This window comes from Hyperolius riggenbachi, chromosome 3 (genome assembly GCF_040937935.1).
Source record: "Hyperolius riggenbachi isolate aHypRig1 chromosome 3, aHypRig1.pri, whole genome shotgun sequence".
Lineage (NCBI taxonomy): Eukaryota > Metazoa > Chordata > Amphibia > Anura > Hyperoliidae > Hyperolius > Hyperolius riggenbachi.
The window spans coordinates 312937143-312956531 of NC_090648.1; the positions used below are offsets into that span (position 1 = coordinate 312937143).

The 19389-nt window shown below is 42.6% G+C and overlaps 1 protein-coding gene and 1 long non-coding RNA gene across 6 annotated transcripts in view; one reads left to right on the forward strand and one right to left on the reverse strand.

Moving 5' to 3' along the window:
• LOC137563776 (uncharacterized) overlaps window positions 1-19389 on the forward strand; it is a 35579-nt gene that overhangs the window by 4219 nt on the left and 11971 nt on the right. For both annotated transcript variants that reach the window (XR_011030434.1, XR_011030435.1), the window contains exons 2-3: window positions 12645-12775; window positions 13793-13929. This is a non-coding gene — a long non-coding RNA (uncharacterized lncRNA). The remainder of the gene's footprint in view (window positions 1-12644; window positions 12776-13792; window positions 13930-19389) is intronic.
• Window positions 15962-19389, reverse strand: part of FRS2 (fibroblast growth factor receptor substrate 2) — a 105005-nt gene continuing 101577 nt past the window's right edge. For all 4 annotated transcript variants that reach the window (XM_068276693.1, XM_068276694.1, XM_068276692.1 and 1 more), the window contains one exon: window positions 15962-18315. In XM_068276693.1, coding sequence (XP_068132794.1) covers window positions 17359-18315 — 957 coding nt within the window. In that variant the 3' untranslated portion in view covers window positions 15962-17358. The remainder of the gene's footprint in view (window positions 18316-19389) is intronic.

Below are 19389 nucleotides of genomic sequence, written 5' to 3' on the forward strand. Positions count from 1 at the left end.
CTGTCACTTACAGTAGGTAGTAGAAATCTGACAGAAGTGACAGGTTGTTGGACTAGTTTATCTCTTCATAGGGGATTCTCAGGGATTTATTTATTTTCAAAAGCACTTAATGAATGGCAGTTGCTCTGTCCAACTGCCAAAAAAACTGTGTAGCAAGCAGGGAAGCTGGCCAGCATCATTGTATAAATCCTTTATAGGGAATATGTTTATAAAGAATAAAAGCCTTGCTGAGCATCCCCTATGAAGAGATGGACTAGTCCAAAACCTGTCACTTCTGTTAGATTTCTACTACCTACTGTAAGTGACAGCAACATAAGAGAAAAAAAAGTAATTTATGGCTCATTTTACTCTGGAAAAAACGTACTTATTTGTATATGTTTGCATATATTTTAAATTTTACAATTTTTCGCCATAGTGCCCCTTTAAAATCAATCAAACAAATGTACTTGTCTGTTTGTGGCCCTTTTCTGAATTTAAACCCTAGTCACCCAATGACAGACTGTAGCAGGTTTGAGCCTCTGCCATTGACCGTATACAAATGGCAGCTGTTTAAATATTCCCATTGAAAATCAATAGGTGAATTTTGATTGGCTGTTGTAGGCTCCACTCACTTTCCTGAATATTAATCCCAGTTGTCCAGTGACCAACTGTGGCAAGTTTGGGAACCCTGCCATTAACAGTATAAGAATGGCTGCAGTTTACATTGTCCCATTGAAAATTCATTGTTGAAATTTGATTGGCTGTTTTATGCTCCCCCCACTTTCCCTGAATTTTTCTTCTTGGTCAAGTAACCACCAACTGTGTTAAGTTTGGGGACTCTGGCTTTATAACTGTGAGAAAGGAGAGAGGTTGCCACTTTTACATTTTATCCATTCACATGAAAGGGTGAACTCTCATTGGCTGTTTGTGGTTCCGCCCAGGTGTGCAGGGGAGAGGCTTGAGACCCCCAGAACATATATTACCAAGTAGTAAGGGATTTGTATACCAAGATTCATTGAAATCGGTCAAGGCGTTTGAGTTATGGCAGCACAAACACACATCCAATTTTTATATATATGCTGAATACCCCAAATTGCTCTTTAATAAAGTGGAGTAGCCCCAAAATCTTACACTTGCTAGCTTTCATGGGTTTTCTGTTGGAACAATTTGCATCTTATTGACCATCCCTACATGTAATATGGAGTGTTAAAAAATTACAAGTTCATACAGGATTATGCACATTTAAGCAGCTAGAAACAGACCAATCAAATCCCAGCAATGTGGCATTGGATCCCAGCAAGGTGCATGAATCTGAATACAAAATTTGCATGATCCTGCATAAACTTTGAATGATTTGCATGTCATTGACCATCCCTAATAAAATTCTTGTGTACTGGTAGACTTTTTTTCTATATATATATATATATAAAATGTGGTCTAGTGGATAGCACTCTCGCCTTGCAGTACTGGTTCGAATCCCAGCCAGGGCACTATCTGTATGAAGTATGTATATTCTGCCCATGCCTGCGTGAGATATACATAAAAGTTAATTGGCTTCCCTCCAAAACTGCCCTCAAGGTGGCCATACACCAGGTGACTTGGCGGCCGATCGACCATCCGATGTGATTATTATAATTGGATGAAAATCGGTTCAACCAAGTGCATGCCCGACCGACAATGCGACCAATTTTGGGCCGAAATTGGTTGCATATCTTAGTCGGACATGCTGCAAGATGTCAGGCCGTCGTGGTCGGTCGGGTGCGCGGAGGTAAAGGCGAGCGATATTGGGACAAGCGATGAATGCGACGAAACCCCCGGCATTGTTCCTGCAATGTATAAATGTATGTAATGTGTGCATTTATACATTACCTGTCCCATGTTGCATTGTCCATCCATCTTCCATATCCCCACTTTTCTGTTAGCCCCATACACACTGCTGGTGCATAGCACGCAGCATTTATGTGATGTCACATGCCACACCGGCAGCATGTATGCAGCTATGGAAGAGCAGAGGATTCCGCGACACAATGCACCACAACATGGGAAAGGTAATGTATAAATGCACACATTACATACAATTATACATTAGGTCAGTGTTCCCCAACCCTGTCCTGGAGGGCCATCAACAGTGCATGTTTTGTGGAAAGCCACAGAGGTAGTTAATCAGCTCTGCTAAGACACTAATTACCCCACCTGTGCATGTTAGTGGTTTTCTGCAAAACATGTACTGTTGGTGGGCCTTGAGGACAGGGTTGGGGAACACTTCATTAGGGCATCAGTGGTGGATGCAGCAGATTCCTGAAAGATATAATGCTGAAATTGATCGGGAAGAGAGATTTGTCTCTTGGTCAAATCTGCCCCTTATCGCTAGATGTATGGTTACCTTTAGACTATGATGGACATATGGCTATGGTAGGGATTCGATTATGAGCTCTTCTAAAGGAACAGTTAGTGACAGGACTAAATCTACTCTGTACAGTGCTGCAGAAGATGTCAGCGCTTTATAAATATTAAATAATAATATACTGCATGCCCTGCTGTTATCCACACAGCCACATGACTGGGGTATTGCATGCTGTATATTACAGGTTTCTGTTGTCGCCCTACAAGCAGGAGCTCACAACCCATTTTGGATCAGAGTACACAAATCCCAGCCTTTGATGAGTGGCACAAGGGGGTTGATGTCCTGGTCTTCAAAGCAGACTTTGGCCTCAATTCACTAAGATCATGCTGGAGATAAGGCAAGAGAAAACTTGCCTCCACACAGTGAGAGAGTTATCTTATCTCTCCATTCCCTAAGTTACCTCCTCAGTAGTTAGTTTACCTCCTCTGTAGTTATTTTCACATGCAGTTAATTAACAACCTGTCTTAAAGGGACTCCGAGCAGTGCAGAAACTATGGAAAGATGCATATCATTTTAAAGCTCTCTTTCTCCTCTTTCTAATGAATTGTATTACACAGGGCGACTTTTTCTGCTGAATGGAGCTGCTGACACTGGGGAAAGTGTCGTCCTGTGTAATACAAGTAACTATGGAAAGATGGATATCATTTTAAAGCTCTCGTTCTCCTCTTTCTGGCGACACCTAAATCGTCACCCTACACCTTTTCGTTTTTTCTATTTTCACGATTGAAATCGCGGCCGCGGCAATTTCAATCGCAAAAATAGCGAAAACTAAAAGGCGTAGGGTGGCGGTTTATATATCATTGGAAAGAGAGCTTTAAAATGATATGCATCTTTCCATAGGTTCTGCACTGCTCGGAGTCCCTTTAAACTCTGAAGTTATTTTAAGGATTGAAGAGTTAACTTAAAGACAGAAGAGTTAACTTTAGGTTTGCCTGAGGTAAAATGTTTCCTGAATACTGCATGCCTCGTCACCATGGTGATACCTATAGAAACGTTATTAAAGACAGGAGATAAGCTTAGTGAATTGAGGCCAATGGCCTCAATTCACTAAGCTTATCTCCTGTCTTTTTTTTTTTGTTCAACAAAAGAGCTTTATTGAGGTCACCAATAAAAACAGAATCTACATTACATCCTTCAGTAAGCATACATCAAAGAAGTTTTCAGTTATTCACACAAAGATAGGATATATAAAAATGACAAGCAAAGATTTGTTATCCCATATTACTTACAGAACTTCTAGATAGACCAATTGTGGCTAAAATTCTTTCTCGCACTATATCAGGATCAACAAAGTTTTGCGCGTTCAGCCAATTACTCCATATTTTTTCAAATTTATCATTAGAATTCCTATGTGCATATACAATCTTCTCGAGTGGCTGGAAAGTGTAATGGTTAAGGGCTCTGCCTCTGACACAGGAGACCTGGGTTCAAATCTAGGCTCTGCCTGTTCAGTAAGCCAGCACCTATTTCAGTAAAGAGTTTCTTGGGCAAGTCTCCTTAACACTGCTACTGCCTACTGAGTGCGCTCTAGTGGCTGCCTCGCAAACGCTTTGAGTCCGACAGGAGAAAGGCGCTATACAAATACTGCCATTATTATTATTATTAATCTGTTTAATCCACATATTCAAGGAAGGGGTATTAATTTTCTTCCAGAACTGCAGTATCAATTTTCTAGCTATAAATAGCGATCTCAACACTGCTATTCTAGTATGTTCAGGAATATTTCCGTCGTCGTATGACCCCAAAATGCATACCAACACTGCGCGGGATTTTTATTTGAAATACTTGGTCTATGACGTCCAACACGCTACCCCAATACCTCCTAAGTTTGGGACAGTTCCACAGCATGTGCAAGAGATCACCATGTTCTCTAGCACATCTGGTACAAGTCGGGGAAGGAAGCAAGCCAAAGCGATACAGACGACTAGGCGTATAATGTGTCCTATGAATAATTTGCAGCTGCATTAATTTTTGAGTAGCATTAATTGAGAGCAATGGAACCGCCTGTAGTGCCTCTAACCATTCCTGGTCTGATAAAGTTGGAATATCTTTATCCCAGGCCTTCCTACATAATAGTGGAAATTTACCAAGAAAATCATTCAGTAGCATACCATAGCATAAAGATATTAAACTCTGTTTGGTACAGGCCTGTGCAACTATGTTCATTATGGGAGATGTCTGAGATTTGAACTGGAATGTTTCTGCCTAATTCCTTACTGCGTGAGCTAAACGTAAAAACTGAAATTGAAGTGTTCCCTTAGGGATATTTAGCAGTAGCTGCGATAGAGCGTTTAACGATATTAATTTATCGTTAAGAAAGATTGAACTTAGCTTATCTACTCCTGCCCCTTCCCACCTATATCCAAAGTCCAGATTATTCAGTTCCGGAAGATTTGAATTTCGCCAAATTGGTGTAAATTTAGTATATCCTATCTTTTGTAAGTAACGAATCTTATACCATATCTTATGCATAAGAACAAGAGTGGGCACTTTTGGAACCGTGAGGTTAGCCTTGCCACCCTCCAAAGCTTCGTAAATTGAGTTAGTACCCAACCAGTAGTTTAGTAGATCACTGCTGGATTCCTCTAAATCACTCTGTTCCCACCCACCCAGGTGTTGTAGCTGGGAGGCTAAGAAGTATATCCATGGGTTGGGAACAGCCAGCCCGCCCTCATCTTTAGGGTACTGTAGCAGTTCTAATTTAATCCGTGGTTGCTTTTTATTCCAAATTAGATCTCTAAACATCTTGTCAAGAACTTTAAATAATTTTTTGGGCAACCAGATAGAATTATGCAGGAAGTACAGTATTTGAGGCATTAATACCATTTTTATTAAATTCACTCTGGCCACGATTGATAGAGGAAGCTTAAAGGGAAGGTTCAGGGAGGGGATTAAAAAAATAAAAATAAATTTCCACTTACCTGGGGCTTCCTCCAGCCCGTGGCAGGCAGGAGGTGCCCTCGCCGCCGCTCCGCAGGCTCCCGGTGGTCTCCGGTGCCCGACCTGGCCAGGCCGGCTGCCAGGTCGGGCTCTTCTGCGCTCCATTTCCTGGCACTTCTGCGTCCCACGCCGGCGCGCTGACGTCATCGGACGTCCGCCGGGCTGTACTGCGCATGCGCAGAACTACTGCGCCTGCGCAGTACAGCCCGGCGGACGTCCGATGACGTCAGCGCGCCGGCGTGGGACGCAGAAGTGCCAGGAAATGGAGCGCAGAAGAGCCCGACCTGGCAGCCGGCCTGGCCAGGTCGGGCACCGGAGATCACCGGGAGCCTGCGGAGCGGCGGCGAGGGCACCTCCTGCCTGCCACGGGCTGGAGGAAGCCCCAGGTAAGTGGAAATTTATTTTTATTTTTTTAATCCCCTCCCTGAACCTTCCCTTTAAGCCAAGCCTTAATCTTTGCTCTAGATCTATCTAGCAGTGGGGTAATGTTTAACTGTTGGAATTGTAGGGGATCCCTTGATATAATTATACCCAGATATTTAAAGGAATCCACTACTTTCAAGTCAAGGTTTATCACTGATTGGGGTGTTACAAAAGGATCTAGTGGCATTAAACAGGATGTATCCCAATTTATAGATAACCCTGAGAATCTCTCAAATTTATTCAATAAACATATTGCAGAATCTAATGATGATTGCGTGTCTGCCAAATATAGTAAGGTATCGTCCGCGTGAAGCGAGACTTTTTCCTCAATACTGCCATATTTAAAATCTGTAATGTGTTGGGATTGCCTAATACTTTCTGCCAAGGGTTCTATCGCTATAGCAAACAACAATGGGTATAGGGGGCACCCCTGTCTTGTACCCCTCTGAAGCCTAAATGAGGATGACACCGAGCCATTGGCTCTAATAACTGCTGAGGGAGAATGTTACAACATTTTTACCCATCCTATAAAATATGGCCCAAACCCCATACATACCAAAACTGCATATAAATACTCCCACTCTACAATGTCGAATGCCTTAGCGATATCTAAAGACAAAATTGCCCTTTATCTCCTGTCTTTAATAACGTTTCTAGAGTGGTCATCATGGTGATGAGGCATGTCGTGTTCAGGAAACCTTTTACCTCAGGCAAACCTAAAGTTAACTCTTCTGTCTTTAAGTTAAGGCTTCAATCCTTAAAATAACTCTACAGTTAAAGACAGGCTGTTTATTAACTGCGTGTGAAAATAACTACAGAAGAGGTAAATTAAAGGGAACCAGAGAGGATGAAGTATACATACCTGGGGCTTCCTCCAGCCCCATACGCACAGATCGCTCCCACGCCGCCGTCCTCCGCTGCCTGGATCCGCCAATACCGGGTCCCGCCATTACCGCCAGTCGGCCGGCGGACGCGGCCAATACTCCGCATCACAGGGTGCTCTCTTCATACAGTTACGCATGTGGCTGCCTACTGCGCAGCCGCATGCGTACGGGTATGGAGGGAGCCCCTGTGATGCGGACAATTGGCCGCGTCCACCGGAAGGGACGGGCCCGGGACCGGCGGATCCAGGAAGCGGAGGATGGCGGCGTGGGAGCGATCCAGGCTTATGGGGCTGGAAGAAGCCCCAGGTATGTATAAAATCTTTTTCTATTTTAGCTGGCCATTCGTCTCTGGTTCCCTTTAAGGAATGAAGAGTGTAATGATCCGCTCAGCTGCCTGCGCAGGCAGGCAGCTTTTTGACCACTGTTCTGGTCTGCATTCTGCAGGTCTCTGGAGGAGAGACCTTTTGTCAGTTTTGCAGCTTGCTGCTGCTGAGGAATTTGCATACGTTTGTCATGCAAATTGCCTAGCCACATCCTTTGTAGGCTGGCTCTATATATACTATGTGATTCCACAGTACTTCGCTGGTCATAAGGGTTTGTCCTGTGAAACACTCCTGGAGTGTCAGCCATGCTTATTGTTTGAAGATTAGCTTAGAGTAATTCCTGGGACTGCGCTAGGCATCCTTGCTAGAGCAGTCAGGATTGCATTATTTGTATTGCCTGTTCTGTCTCTCTTGCTGTACTTGGATCACACTTGCTCTGGCGGAAAGAGCAGTGGATTCAGCTCGCTCTGTTTCTATACTTGGATCACAATCGCTCTGGCGGAAAGAGCAGTGGATCCTGCTAAGCTATCTTGCTATACTTGGATCGCACTTGCTCTGGCGGAAAGAGCAGGGGATCCTGCCAGCTCTGTTGCCTTACTTGGATCGCACTCGCTCTGGCGGAAAGAGCAGTGGATCGTATCTCTCACTTATTCCTGTTTTCGTGTATCTGTCTGGTCTGATACGAACGCTTGCAGGAGGCTCGGTGAGGTAACCGTTAAGCAAGCGCTCGCGTCCTGTTTCATGTTTGTCTGTCGGTGGTTAGTTAGGCGTGCTTGTCGCTGTTGTGCTTAACACGCGGAGACCGCGCAGTAAACGCGTTCGCTGTTGCGAATGAGTGCGGTGTTCGCGTTTAGTTAGCGTTTGTTATTTTCCTTATCTTCTCATTGTATGATTGCTGTGCCTTTGCTACTCTCATGCCCTGTCTTGCTTAAGCCTTGTGTCACCTCTGGCAATCGCCTCTCTTGCAAATGTGTTCCTACTTCGTTTCTGCTGTTGTGTGTGCACCGTCGCGTCGTAGATTGGGGCACATACATACATTCTGTCCCTGTGCTCATTCTCTTTTGCAATCGCTTCTCTTGCGATTGCGTTCTCACTTGGTTTCCTCTGTTGTGTGTCCGCCGTCGCAGGTTGGCGGCTAGATTGGTGGACATACATACATTCCTCATCTGTGCTTATTCGGTCTTGTGTCGCTGTTAACGATCGCCATCTCTGGTGATTGCCTTCTCACCTGATCTTCATGGTTGTGTGTTCATCGTCGCAGGGTGGCGACTAGATTGGTGGACACACATACCCTCTGTCGCTTTGATCTCTCTCTTTCAGGGCTATCTTGCCCTGCGTTTCTTCCCTTCGTGCAATTCCTATCTGGCGCCTGTGGCAGGGCAGAGGAGCTGTTCCTCTGCACTCCACAGCTCCACCTGCCGACAGGAATTTCCCTCTACAGGTGCATTGCACCTTTTGCTGGGTTCCCTCAAATTATACGCTTGTGGAGGATTTCCGCAGTGTCAGCGCACATCCTGTGCGCTGATCACATAGAGAATTCCACAATCGTTACAAAGAGCTAAGATAACTCTCTTACTGTGTGGAGGTAAGTTTTCTCTTGCCTTATCTCCAGCATGATCTTAGTTAATTGAGGCCAAGGACACCAAAGTAGCTCAAGGTAATTATGAACGTATAGCTGGTAGGCTCTGGGGGGTAAAACTAATGTGTAATAGGTAGTGCATTAATATCTTTCTTTATTTTGGTTCCCAGTCACCTGCCAATTGTCTATCATCAACTCTTCTAGACCAGGAAACTAAAACTGCAAGATTGTCAGTTGTTTTCTTTTCCCTGGCAAATTAAAAATAATAAAAATATTCTTCAAATAATGTAACTATGACACCTGGTATCAGGCACAGCCATACCCAGCAGCTGAGTCACAAAAAATAAAAGAAAAACGGGAGGAAAAAAAAATGGAGCAGGCATGCTCTGCACATCATTGTAACTTTGTGCGTATGATAATGATCCTAGTGAACTGGAGCTGAAAATGAACGATCTATAGAAATAAAACACTAGGATTACCAAGTACTGTATTTTTCGGACCATAAGACGCAGATGGGTTTAGAGGACAAAAAACCAGGGGGAAAAAAAATATATACTAAATGTGGTGCATCCATGGTGAAGGGGCATCTTGTGGATTATGCCCCTTGTGTCTCCCTGTGTCCTCCTCTGTCCCCCTTGTGTTCTCTATGCCCCTTTCTGTCCTCCTCTATGCCTCTTTGTGTCCCCCTTATATCCTTCATTTGTCCCCGTGTCCTCCTCTGCATGGGCACAGTACAGGGAGTTCCTGACATTGCGGCGGATTGGAGGTGCGTATTGGCAGGCGTTCACAAGTCAGGAACTCCCTGCATTTGGACTATAAGACACAGTGACTTTTTTCCCCCCCACTTTTGGAGTAGAAAAAGTGAATCTTATAGTCCAAAAAATACAGTAATCCTCCTGCCCAAAACATTTTATTAATCTTTTAAAATAGCAATGATAATGCACAGGAAATTGAACAATGTTTTTATTCATAGCAATAAACTATGATCTGGCAATACTGATTAATATAGAGTGTGGTTTTTAGGTGTAGGTCCACATTAGGGCTATTCAAGCCTATTCTGAAAAAGTTCATTTTCCCTTTAGGATACTAAAGTACATATTATACTAAATTAAAAATAAGGTAAATCGGTCACAAACATGTCTAAGTATCTAAAACCCTCTGAAACGGTCAGCGCAATGTTTTACCGTCCAAGAACAGATATTTGCTGTGTTATTTAATTACATTCGCTTTCCAAAACACTGCACACTTCAGTTGTATGTAAAAACGAAACCCTTAGCTGTCACATAAAAAAAGCTTCATACACACCTGATGTGATCATTGCAGGCAAAAGTGTAAAAGTACAGGTGTCGGTAACCAACCTCTATATTTGTTCTGCTCTCTTCATAGAACAGAACAAGCCAATAGGCAGACAGAGCAGCTCATCTATACAGCAGCAATCATTGCTGAATTGCTACCTGAAATACACACTATGAGTGTCCCAAAACAATGGTTTGTGTTTCATTTGCTTGAGCCTTTAGGCTTATGCCATAAGTACAGAAATTAGCAGCAACTGTGCTAAATTTGCAAGCTAAGTTACTATTAATCTCTGTATATGTGACATTTGCTAAAGTTTTGATTCCTGACATCTAACCAGGGCTGTGGAGTCTGAGCAATTTTGGGTGCCTGGAGTCAGAGTCGGGAAAAAATGTTCCAACTCCTAATGAATTTGTAACTGTAATTAAAATAGAAAATATGATAAAATTTTCTATTTCTCAGATAAGTCATTAAAAATAATGTATATATACAGTAATAGCTATGCTCAGTCCACAAAAATATAAAAACAAATAAAAATTAGTTACTTGTGCTGCTTCATTAAAGCAGTCCCCATATTTTTAGTCAGATATACATATCTGATTGACTGCATATATGATGTGTACACAGGAATCTCTTATACTGTATATACTAAATAACATCTATGCTGTAAGAATAAAGCCTGATGTGTAGCTGTGTCAATAATAGAGATGTCCATGAGATGGAAATAATTCTGCGCTGATGCTGGTTTATGCAAATGTATGCACTGCCTTTGCTCATGAAATCAAATAATTTGATATGTTGTTAAAGTTTGGTTTGATGAGTACGAATTAAAGGATACCTTAAACTGATGAAAAGAACACTTTTATACATACCCGGGGCTTCCTCCAGCCCCCTTCAGGCCAATCAGTCCCTCACTGTCCTTCACCACCTGAATCTTCTGCTATGAGTCCTGGTAATTCAGCCAGTCAGCGCAGTCCAGCCACGTGCCGCTCCCACAGCCAGGAACATTCTGCACCTGCGCAATAGTGCTGCACAGGTGTAGTATGCGCCCGGCAGCAGAGGGTTGTGTGCATGCGCACTACACCAGACTGGCTCAAGTACCTGGACTCATAGCAGAAGATCCAGATGGAGGAGGACAGCGAGGGACTGATTAGACTGAAGGGGGCTGGAGGAAGCCCCAGGTATGTATAAAACTTTAATTTCATCTGTCTCAGGTTTACTTTGTTACACAGTAGTACTATACTCTACATATGCACTCTCCACAGAGCTGCATGGAATCCACTGAGAATGTTGTGCACATTGAACACAGAGGTGTTGTCTGTCACCCATAAACCTGGTTCAGATTGTGCATGAAGAATGTGTAATAGAGGAAGAATCGCCTCATTCCCCTGCAGAGTAGCTGCACATCATTCTTACATGCCCCCTCACTTACATTGCCTAGGGCCTGATGTTCTTCGTTCCGGTTTGTACCTTTTACAAGTACTCTTACCAAGGACTAGTTTTAGTCTAAAGGGAATAAATATAGTAGACTACATATCCTCACTTCAGTTGTAAAATTCCTAAGCGTTGGCAGTTAAGAGACGAATTTCACGTTACATACTTTTAATAAACAAAATTGTAAAATGCAAATTAGAGGAGTCTGAGTCGGTGGAATCCCAAACTGAGTCATCGGAGTCTGTGGATTTTTGGACCGACTCCAAAGCCCTGCATCTAACTAGCATGTGTCACAGTTTTAGCAAGGTTTGTAATCAGCAAAGACCTCAAGCAAAGAGGATCCAGGCTGTCTTGAGCATACTTGCTCTGGAAGCAGGAAATGTAAATGACACCATGGCTTGGCCACACAGAAAACATTACATTTAAGTTTTCAAAACAAAGCTAGCTATGCATACATGCATTAATTTTTCTGGCTATCACTTTGGTGGAATCTACCAGGCATCTGTTGCCCCCAAACGTAAAGCCTCATCTACACGGTACAATTTTCCATCAGATAGATGAATCTATTAGAGCGATCTAATAAGAAATTGCACCATGTGTAGATGTCTACATTGTTTCAGATCCATTTTGCCATAGATTTTGCTTTAAAGAGACTCTGTAACAAATTGTTTATCTTTATTTCTTCTATGCTATAAGTTCCTATGCCTTTTCTAATGTGGTCTGGCTTACTGCAGCTTTTCCTAATTGCACAGTAGCTGTGTTATCTCTGTTATATGATCTAATCTTCTCTCTATAGTCGGCACAGTCAGGCTGAGGCAGTCAGACTGGAATGTGCAGGGCTGCTTGTGATTAGCTAGAAGCTGTACACACCCCCTGCAGGCTCTGTGTGACTAACACACTCTGCTTAGCTGAGCCTATTAGAAGCTGGTTAGTTTGTTTGTAAACACTGCCTAAAACTGGCAATTACAAGCCAGGTTTGCAGCAGAGAATGGCAGAAACAGCACAGAGGGGACCAGGAGCACATAATGAATAGAATGGTATGCTTTTTATTGTAAGAATTTCAGAGTACAGATTCTCTTTAAGTACCCGAAATTTATTGTAAAATCTATCGCAATCCGATCTGACCTGTTGGAAATTATCTAATAGATCCGATCTGACAGAAAATTGTACCGTGTAGATGAGGCTTTACCATCTAAGGGCATCTCCTTATGTGCAAAATCCACCTGGAAGGAATAGATCATTAACCAATAGTTTTCCAATTAGGGATGGATTGATCAGCTAGCCATATCAGTCTGTTATCGACCTATGTATACCTAGCTTTAATTTTGACACTAGAGCTTTTATTTGGTATCACGAGGACTTGTGTAACTATGGTTTAATTTCAGATACCTACAGCAGTTTCTACAGAAGTTTCAAGGTATTAGCCAACTGTTGCTGTAGGACTTGCAGTTAGAAGCACCATGCCGCCTTCTTGTCCCCCACCATAGAAGATTATTATTCCAGCAAGGAGCTTGAGGTATAAATATCACAATAAAATTCTAAAAATTGTTTACTATAGACTGGTTTAACCACTTCACCACTGAGGGGTTTTACCCCTTGAACACCAGAGCAATTTTCACCTTTCAGCGCTCCTTCCATTCATTCGTCTATAACTTTATTATTACTTATCGCAATGAAATGAACTATATCTTGTTTTTTTCGCCACCAATTAGGCTTTCTTTAGGTGGGACATTATGCCAAGAATTATTTTATTCTAAATGTGTTTTAATGGGAAAATAAGAAAAAATGTGGTAAAAAAATCATTTTTCAGTTTTCGGCCATTATAGTTTTTAAATAATGCATGCTACTGTAATTAAAACCCATGAAATGTATTTGCCCATTTGTCCTGGTTCTAAAACCATTTAAATTATGTCCCTATCACAATGTTTGGCGCCAATATTTTATTTGGAAATAAAGGTGCATTTTTTTCAGTTTTGCATCCATCCCTAATTACAAGCCCGTAGTTTATAAAGTAACAGTGTTATACCCTCTTGACATAAATATTTAAAAAGTTCAGTCCCTAAGGTAACTATTTATGTTTTGTTTTTTTATTGTATTTTTTTTTTTTTTTTTGTAATTGCGAAAAAAAAAAACAATTGGGGAGTGTGAGAGGTAATGAGCTTATTTATTTATTGTGTAAAACTAATGTATTTGTATATGTAAAATGCTTTAGGGTGTAGTTTTACTATTTGGCCACAGTGAGTTTCGCTTACAGGAAGCACTACAAGGCTGGGCAAATCACAATGATCGCACTGTTTCTCATAGAAGCAGCAGATCATTGCGGGTGCTTAGATCAACCAACGGGAATGTATTTTCCCGTTCATTGATCTCCGGGCGAGCTGGCGGCGGCGTGCGGGAGCGCGGACAATGGCGGTAGCGCGGGAGGTACGGATTTCCCTGTCCCTTGGGAGTTTAAGGGGGGGGGGGGGAGGGACGGAGAAATTTGTACCGCGGGGGGTAAAGTGGTTAATCCCTGCCATGCCATGTTTTACAGGAACCCGGAGTCAAAGCATGTAGAAGAATTTATACTTACCTGGGGCTGGTGTTTCTCACAGGACACAGCAGATGGAGAGAAGAGACAGGGAGGAGCACCATGGCGGCAATGGAGAGAAAACATGCGCTGGCGCACAGGTGTGTAAGATCTGCATGGCCAGTGAAAAACACACAGATGGGCTGAGGGACCCAGCGGGTCGTGCACAGCCCCACAGGTTTTCAATAGAGGTCATGCTAAAATCTATTGAAAATCTGTGTACAGTGTGTGGTAGGAATTAATTCCTGATCTGATGGTTGAGTCTGGTGGCTATTAAGTTGGCCATACACTGGTCGATATGGCCAGCAGATAGATCCCTTTCCAATCATTATCTGATGAGAGAGGATCTACCAGCTCGATTGCCTTCACACAGCTCGTACATTGATTTCAGCACGAAATCTTAGAAAATCTGTGTGCCTGCCATTGAACCCATTGAACATAAAATGCTGGCGATTTCTTTTTCTTCCACACAGTGTAGCTGAAAGTGAAGGATAAGCTCATGCAAGCAGCAGTGAGAGATTAACCACCCTGGCGTTCTGATAAAATCGCCAGGGTGGCTGCGGGAGGGTTTTTTTTAAATAAAAAAAAAAACTATTCCATGCAGCCAACTGAAAGTTGGCTGCATGAAAGCCCACTAGAGGGCGCTCCGGAGGCGTTCTTCCGATCGCCTCCGGCGGCCAGAAGTAACACGGAAGGCCGCAATAAGCAGCCTTCCGTGTTTCGCTTACCTCGTCGCCATGGCGACGAGCGGAGTGACGTCATGGACGTCAGCCGACGTCCTCCGCCTCCGATCCAGCCCTTAGCGCTGGCCGGAACTGTTTGTTCCGGCTACGCTGGGCTCGGGCGGCTGGGGGGACCCTCTTTCGCCGCTGTAGCGGCGATCAGGCAGCACACGCGGCTGGCAAAGTGCTGGCTGAGTGTGCTGCTTTTTATTTCATTAAAATCGGCCCAGCAGGGCCTGAGCGGCAGCCTCCAGCGGTGTTGGACGAGCTGAGCTCGTCCAGACCGCTCAGGTGGTTAATGCAGTATACTGTTTCCAGTACTCTGCATCACATTTAACATTAAGACTTTAAAGTGGTTCTGAACTCAGAATTTCCTCTCTGCTATAAAAGATACGCAACAGCATATTAACCTTTACAGAAAAACATTTCTTTGTTACTGCCGATACAAATCTTGCAATAAACCAGCAGTGTGTCTACTTCCTGCTGTCATGGAAGCAGACATATTAACATCCTGCCAAGTAGCTCTCTGCCTTGGCAGGCAGCTGACAGCTAAGGGATCAAATTACAACTTGGGCTTAGTCACAGATGAGGGGTAATTAGACAGGCTAAACTCTCTACATACTTACAGCGTACATTTCTATATGTTTTTCTTCTGTCCTGTGCAAGAGTTGAGGTCCACTTTAACATGGTATCTAGAGCACTGCACAGCTCTCTCACCTCAGCTGCCAGGGCTTCCCACTCACCCCAGTGCTCTTAAAGGGACACTGTAGGGGGGGGGGGGGGAATGAGTTGAACTTACCCAGAGCTTCTAATGGTCCCCCGCAGCCACTCACCGATGCTCCAGCCCCGCCTCCAGTTCACTTCTGGAATTTTAGACTTTGAAGTCTGAAAACCACTGCGCCTGCGTTGCAGTGTCCTCGATCCCGCTGATGTCACCAGGAGCGTACTGCGCAGGCCCAGTATGGTCTGGGTCTGCGCAGTACGCTCCTGGTGACATCAGTGGGATCGAGGACACGGCAACGTAGGTGCAGTGGTTTTCAGACTTTAAAGTCTGAAATTCTAGAAGTGAACCGGAGCATCAGTGAGTGGCTGCGCAGGCACAGGATGTCTGCGGGGGACCATTAGAAGCCCCGGGTAAGTTCAACTCATTTTCCCCCGACCCCCCTACAGTATCCCTTTAATCAGGCTGAGCACGGTCCATCACAGGTTACCCTGCTGGACAGGCACCCCCATGGACTTCTATTGAGTAAAGCAGCACTGCAGCATGCACCACCAAGGCCAGCAATGATACAGAGTAGTATGGATTGCTCAGCAGTGCTCCTAGGACTCTCTGAAATGGCTGGCTACTATGACAGTATTCCACTTGAAGAAAAAGACAAGACTTCTGTGTAATCAGTATTTTATTGCCATGCTACAAAATGATGTTGGCACCAATGAAATGAAAAAAATGTCAATATAAAAAAAATATATATTTTAATGAACATTTGGTAAGCAATATCAGTACCTGATGCACACCAAAAAATTAAATTAAAAGTGACTATCCAGAACGGAACCAAGTTTTTCCTTTAAACAAAAAAAAAGAACCAAAAAAAAAAAGTCTCTGCATAGTATTATTTGCTTTAACCCTTCAGTGCAAAAAGCAGAAGCAACTCTTAGCTCTGCAGTGTGCTATTCCAAGAACAGGCCAGCTTCACCACACAGCTGTTTCTACATCACGAGTGGCGTGGTAATAGACTGCCCATTTTCTTGCTGCGTGCTTCCTAGCATTCGAAGGGTAACATATCAAGAGTATCATGGAATGTTTAGTCCACAAATAAACCTAAGATATTTCAAAAAATGTCAAACGTTTGGCAATGCACATCTACATTTCTTTAATAAAATAAAAAAAAAAAAAAATCAAAACTGTCTACACTACCTTTATACAAAGTTACTATTTATATACTTTAAAGTATGAAAAAGATTTAATTTTATAATGCAAATTAGGAACATACAATAATCTTACAATATCATACAATATGATAAAAAAGGGGGAATCATTTTTGGCCTTTATACAAATGTATATATGTCTGCATTAAACAAATGCAATCTTGACATACTGTAACTAAAAAATACCAAACCTTCACACAGAGAATTAGATTCTTACACAACCAAATGCCTGCCACAGAAAATTAAGACACTGGCAGCCATTTTAGCCTGAATAGTGCTTAATGTGCAAAAGGTAACAACGCTTGAGCGATTTCACTAGCTAGAAAGTTGAAGGTCAGCACTTTTTAACACATCGTCAAAAGCAACTGTACAGTCGTACCAATGGCCTGAACACAAAATGCTGGTGCAACAATTTGGCAAAATTTTGGACTCATAAAAAGTTAGTATAAAAATACATAATTGTATATAACATCACACATTCATACTGTAAATGGCATCCCAAAAATAAAGTTATCTTTAGCTTTAAATGGCAATAGTCTAGATGCAAAATATAGGCAAAGTCTAGTTAAGTTGATAAACTCAAAATTGGCATGTCACTGCAACCTAACTCAATAGGTAGAACAAAAAAAGGCAATACAGCTATGTAACTACACAGTACGTACTACTACTGTAGAGTGAATCTATATTTAGGAGTACCTGCTCTACATAAATTCCCTTTAGACAAAAGCACATTGAAAAGAACAGAGAATAAAACAAAAACTATGAAAAACGTGTTAGTGTTTAAGACGTGAATGGCATTTTTTTCCATTTTTCTTTATACAAGTCTTTAGTTTTGTAAGAGAAATACCGGAAAAGGTGCAAATGGCGTAACCTGCTAGAGGCTCACATGGGTAAATCAGTACTGTTGTGTCTAGTCTTTCTAGAAGTACCATCATCGCGAGGCAGTGCTTTCTGCAGGTTGGACATAGCAGCAGTCCTTTCAATGTCTATCACAGCATACAACTCCGTACGTCTGGTAGGAGTTTGGGGAAGAGGAGTGGTGGGTGTCTTCGGTGTCTGGGGGTTGTCAGAGTCACTGCCACCTTCCAAATCAACCTGTATATAATTAAGCTGCCTGTGATCTAAGCTTGGGCGCCTGATATCAAAATTAAAAACCGTTGGTGCACAGTCCCGACGTCTATAAAACTCAACCTTATGAGCACTTAGTGGGACAGTAACATTTTCTGTGTTCACATAGTTATGCATTGGGTCTAGGTTATTGTGAAAACCATTAAGAGATGGCGTCTTTGGTCCTAGAAGGTCTTCTTCCTCCTTACTTGACTTTCGGGTTTCCCATACAGGAGGAAGAGATGGTAAGTTTTCATAGTTTATCAATGCAGTTCTCCTCTGAGCAGAGTTATTTACATTTTGTCCATCTGTGGAAAGAGGTGGTGGAATGCGTCCCCTCCTTGGTCCAGAAGCAGATAGTGATAGTCCGTTAACATTTTCATAAACCATCTTATGGCCCGAAGGTGTATCCTTGCGTTCGTCACTGTCATAACCAGTGTCCCACTCCGTACTATTAGGGCAGTTATTACTACTACCGTTTCCACCAGCTTCTGGTTCCTCAAGTTTCTCCAGTTTCTGTTTCTCCATTAATTGTCTCTGTACAGGAGTTGGCCCTAAAACAAACTTCACTCCTTCAGGCTCTATGATAACATGTGGGTCTTTATCTGGAATGGCACTGGGCTCTCCTTGGGCAATGCTGTCTTCAGCATTGGAAACTGGTTGCTCCGGTGGAGCTGGGACATTTTGTTTTTGATCTTCTTGAACCCCAGTTGTGTTGACATATGTATGTACCTTGAGAAGAAAATAAAATTAGAGTTATTAACCACTTCACAACTGAGGGGTTTTACCCCTTGTCTACCAGAGCAATTTTCACCTTTCAGCGCTCCTTCCATTCATTCATCTATAACTTTATCATTACTTATCACAATGAAATGAACTATAGCTTGTTTTTTTGCCACCAATTAGGCTTTCTTTAGGTGGGACATTTTGCCAAGAATTATTTTATTCTAAATGTGTTTTAATGTGAAAATAGGAAAAAAATGTGGGAATTTTTTTTATTATTTTTCAGTTTTTGGCCTTTATAGTTTTTAAATAATGCATGCTACTGTAATTAAAACCCATGAAATTTATTTGCCCTTTTGTCCCGGTTATAAAACCGTTTAAATGATGTCCCTATCACACTGTTTGGCGCCAATATTTTAATTGGAAATAAAGGTGCATTTTTTTCAGTTTTGCGTCCATCCCTAATTACAAGCCCATAGTTTATAAATTAACAGCGTTATACCCTCTTGACAAATATTTACAAAGTTCAGTCCCCAAGGTAACTATTTATGTATTTTTTTTTATTGTGATTTTTTTTTTTTAATTACAAAAAAAAAAATTGGGGAGTATGGGAGGTAAGGAGTTAATTTTGTGTGTACATCTAAGTTATTTGTAAGTGAAAAATGCTTTAGGGTGTAGTTTTACTATTTGGCTACAAGATGGCCACAGTAACATTTTGTTTATGCGACAAAGTACAGAGAGGCTGGGAACTTTTTTTTTTTTCACAATGATCGCGCTGCTTATCGGAGAAGCAGCGGATCATTGCGGGGCTTAGATCAACGAACGGGAATGGATTTCCCCGTTCATTGATCTCCGGGCGAGCGGCCGGTGGCGTGTTTACAAGCGGGAGTGCGCGCTAAAGCGAGCGGGCAGCGGCGGGAGCGTGGAAAGTACGCATTTCTCCGTCCCTGGTGGTGAAAGGATGGAAAAAGGGACGGAGAAATGCGTACGCGTGGGGGTAAAGTGGTTAAAGAAGATCTGTGGTGCATTTACAGCACATTAAACATATTACAGTTTCCCCAATTATTCCCCCTCTTCATTTCT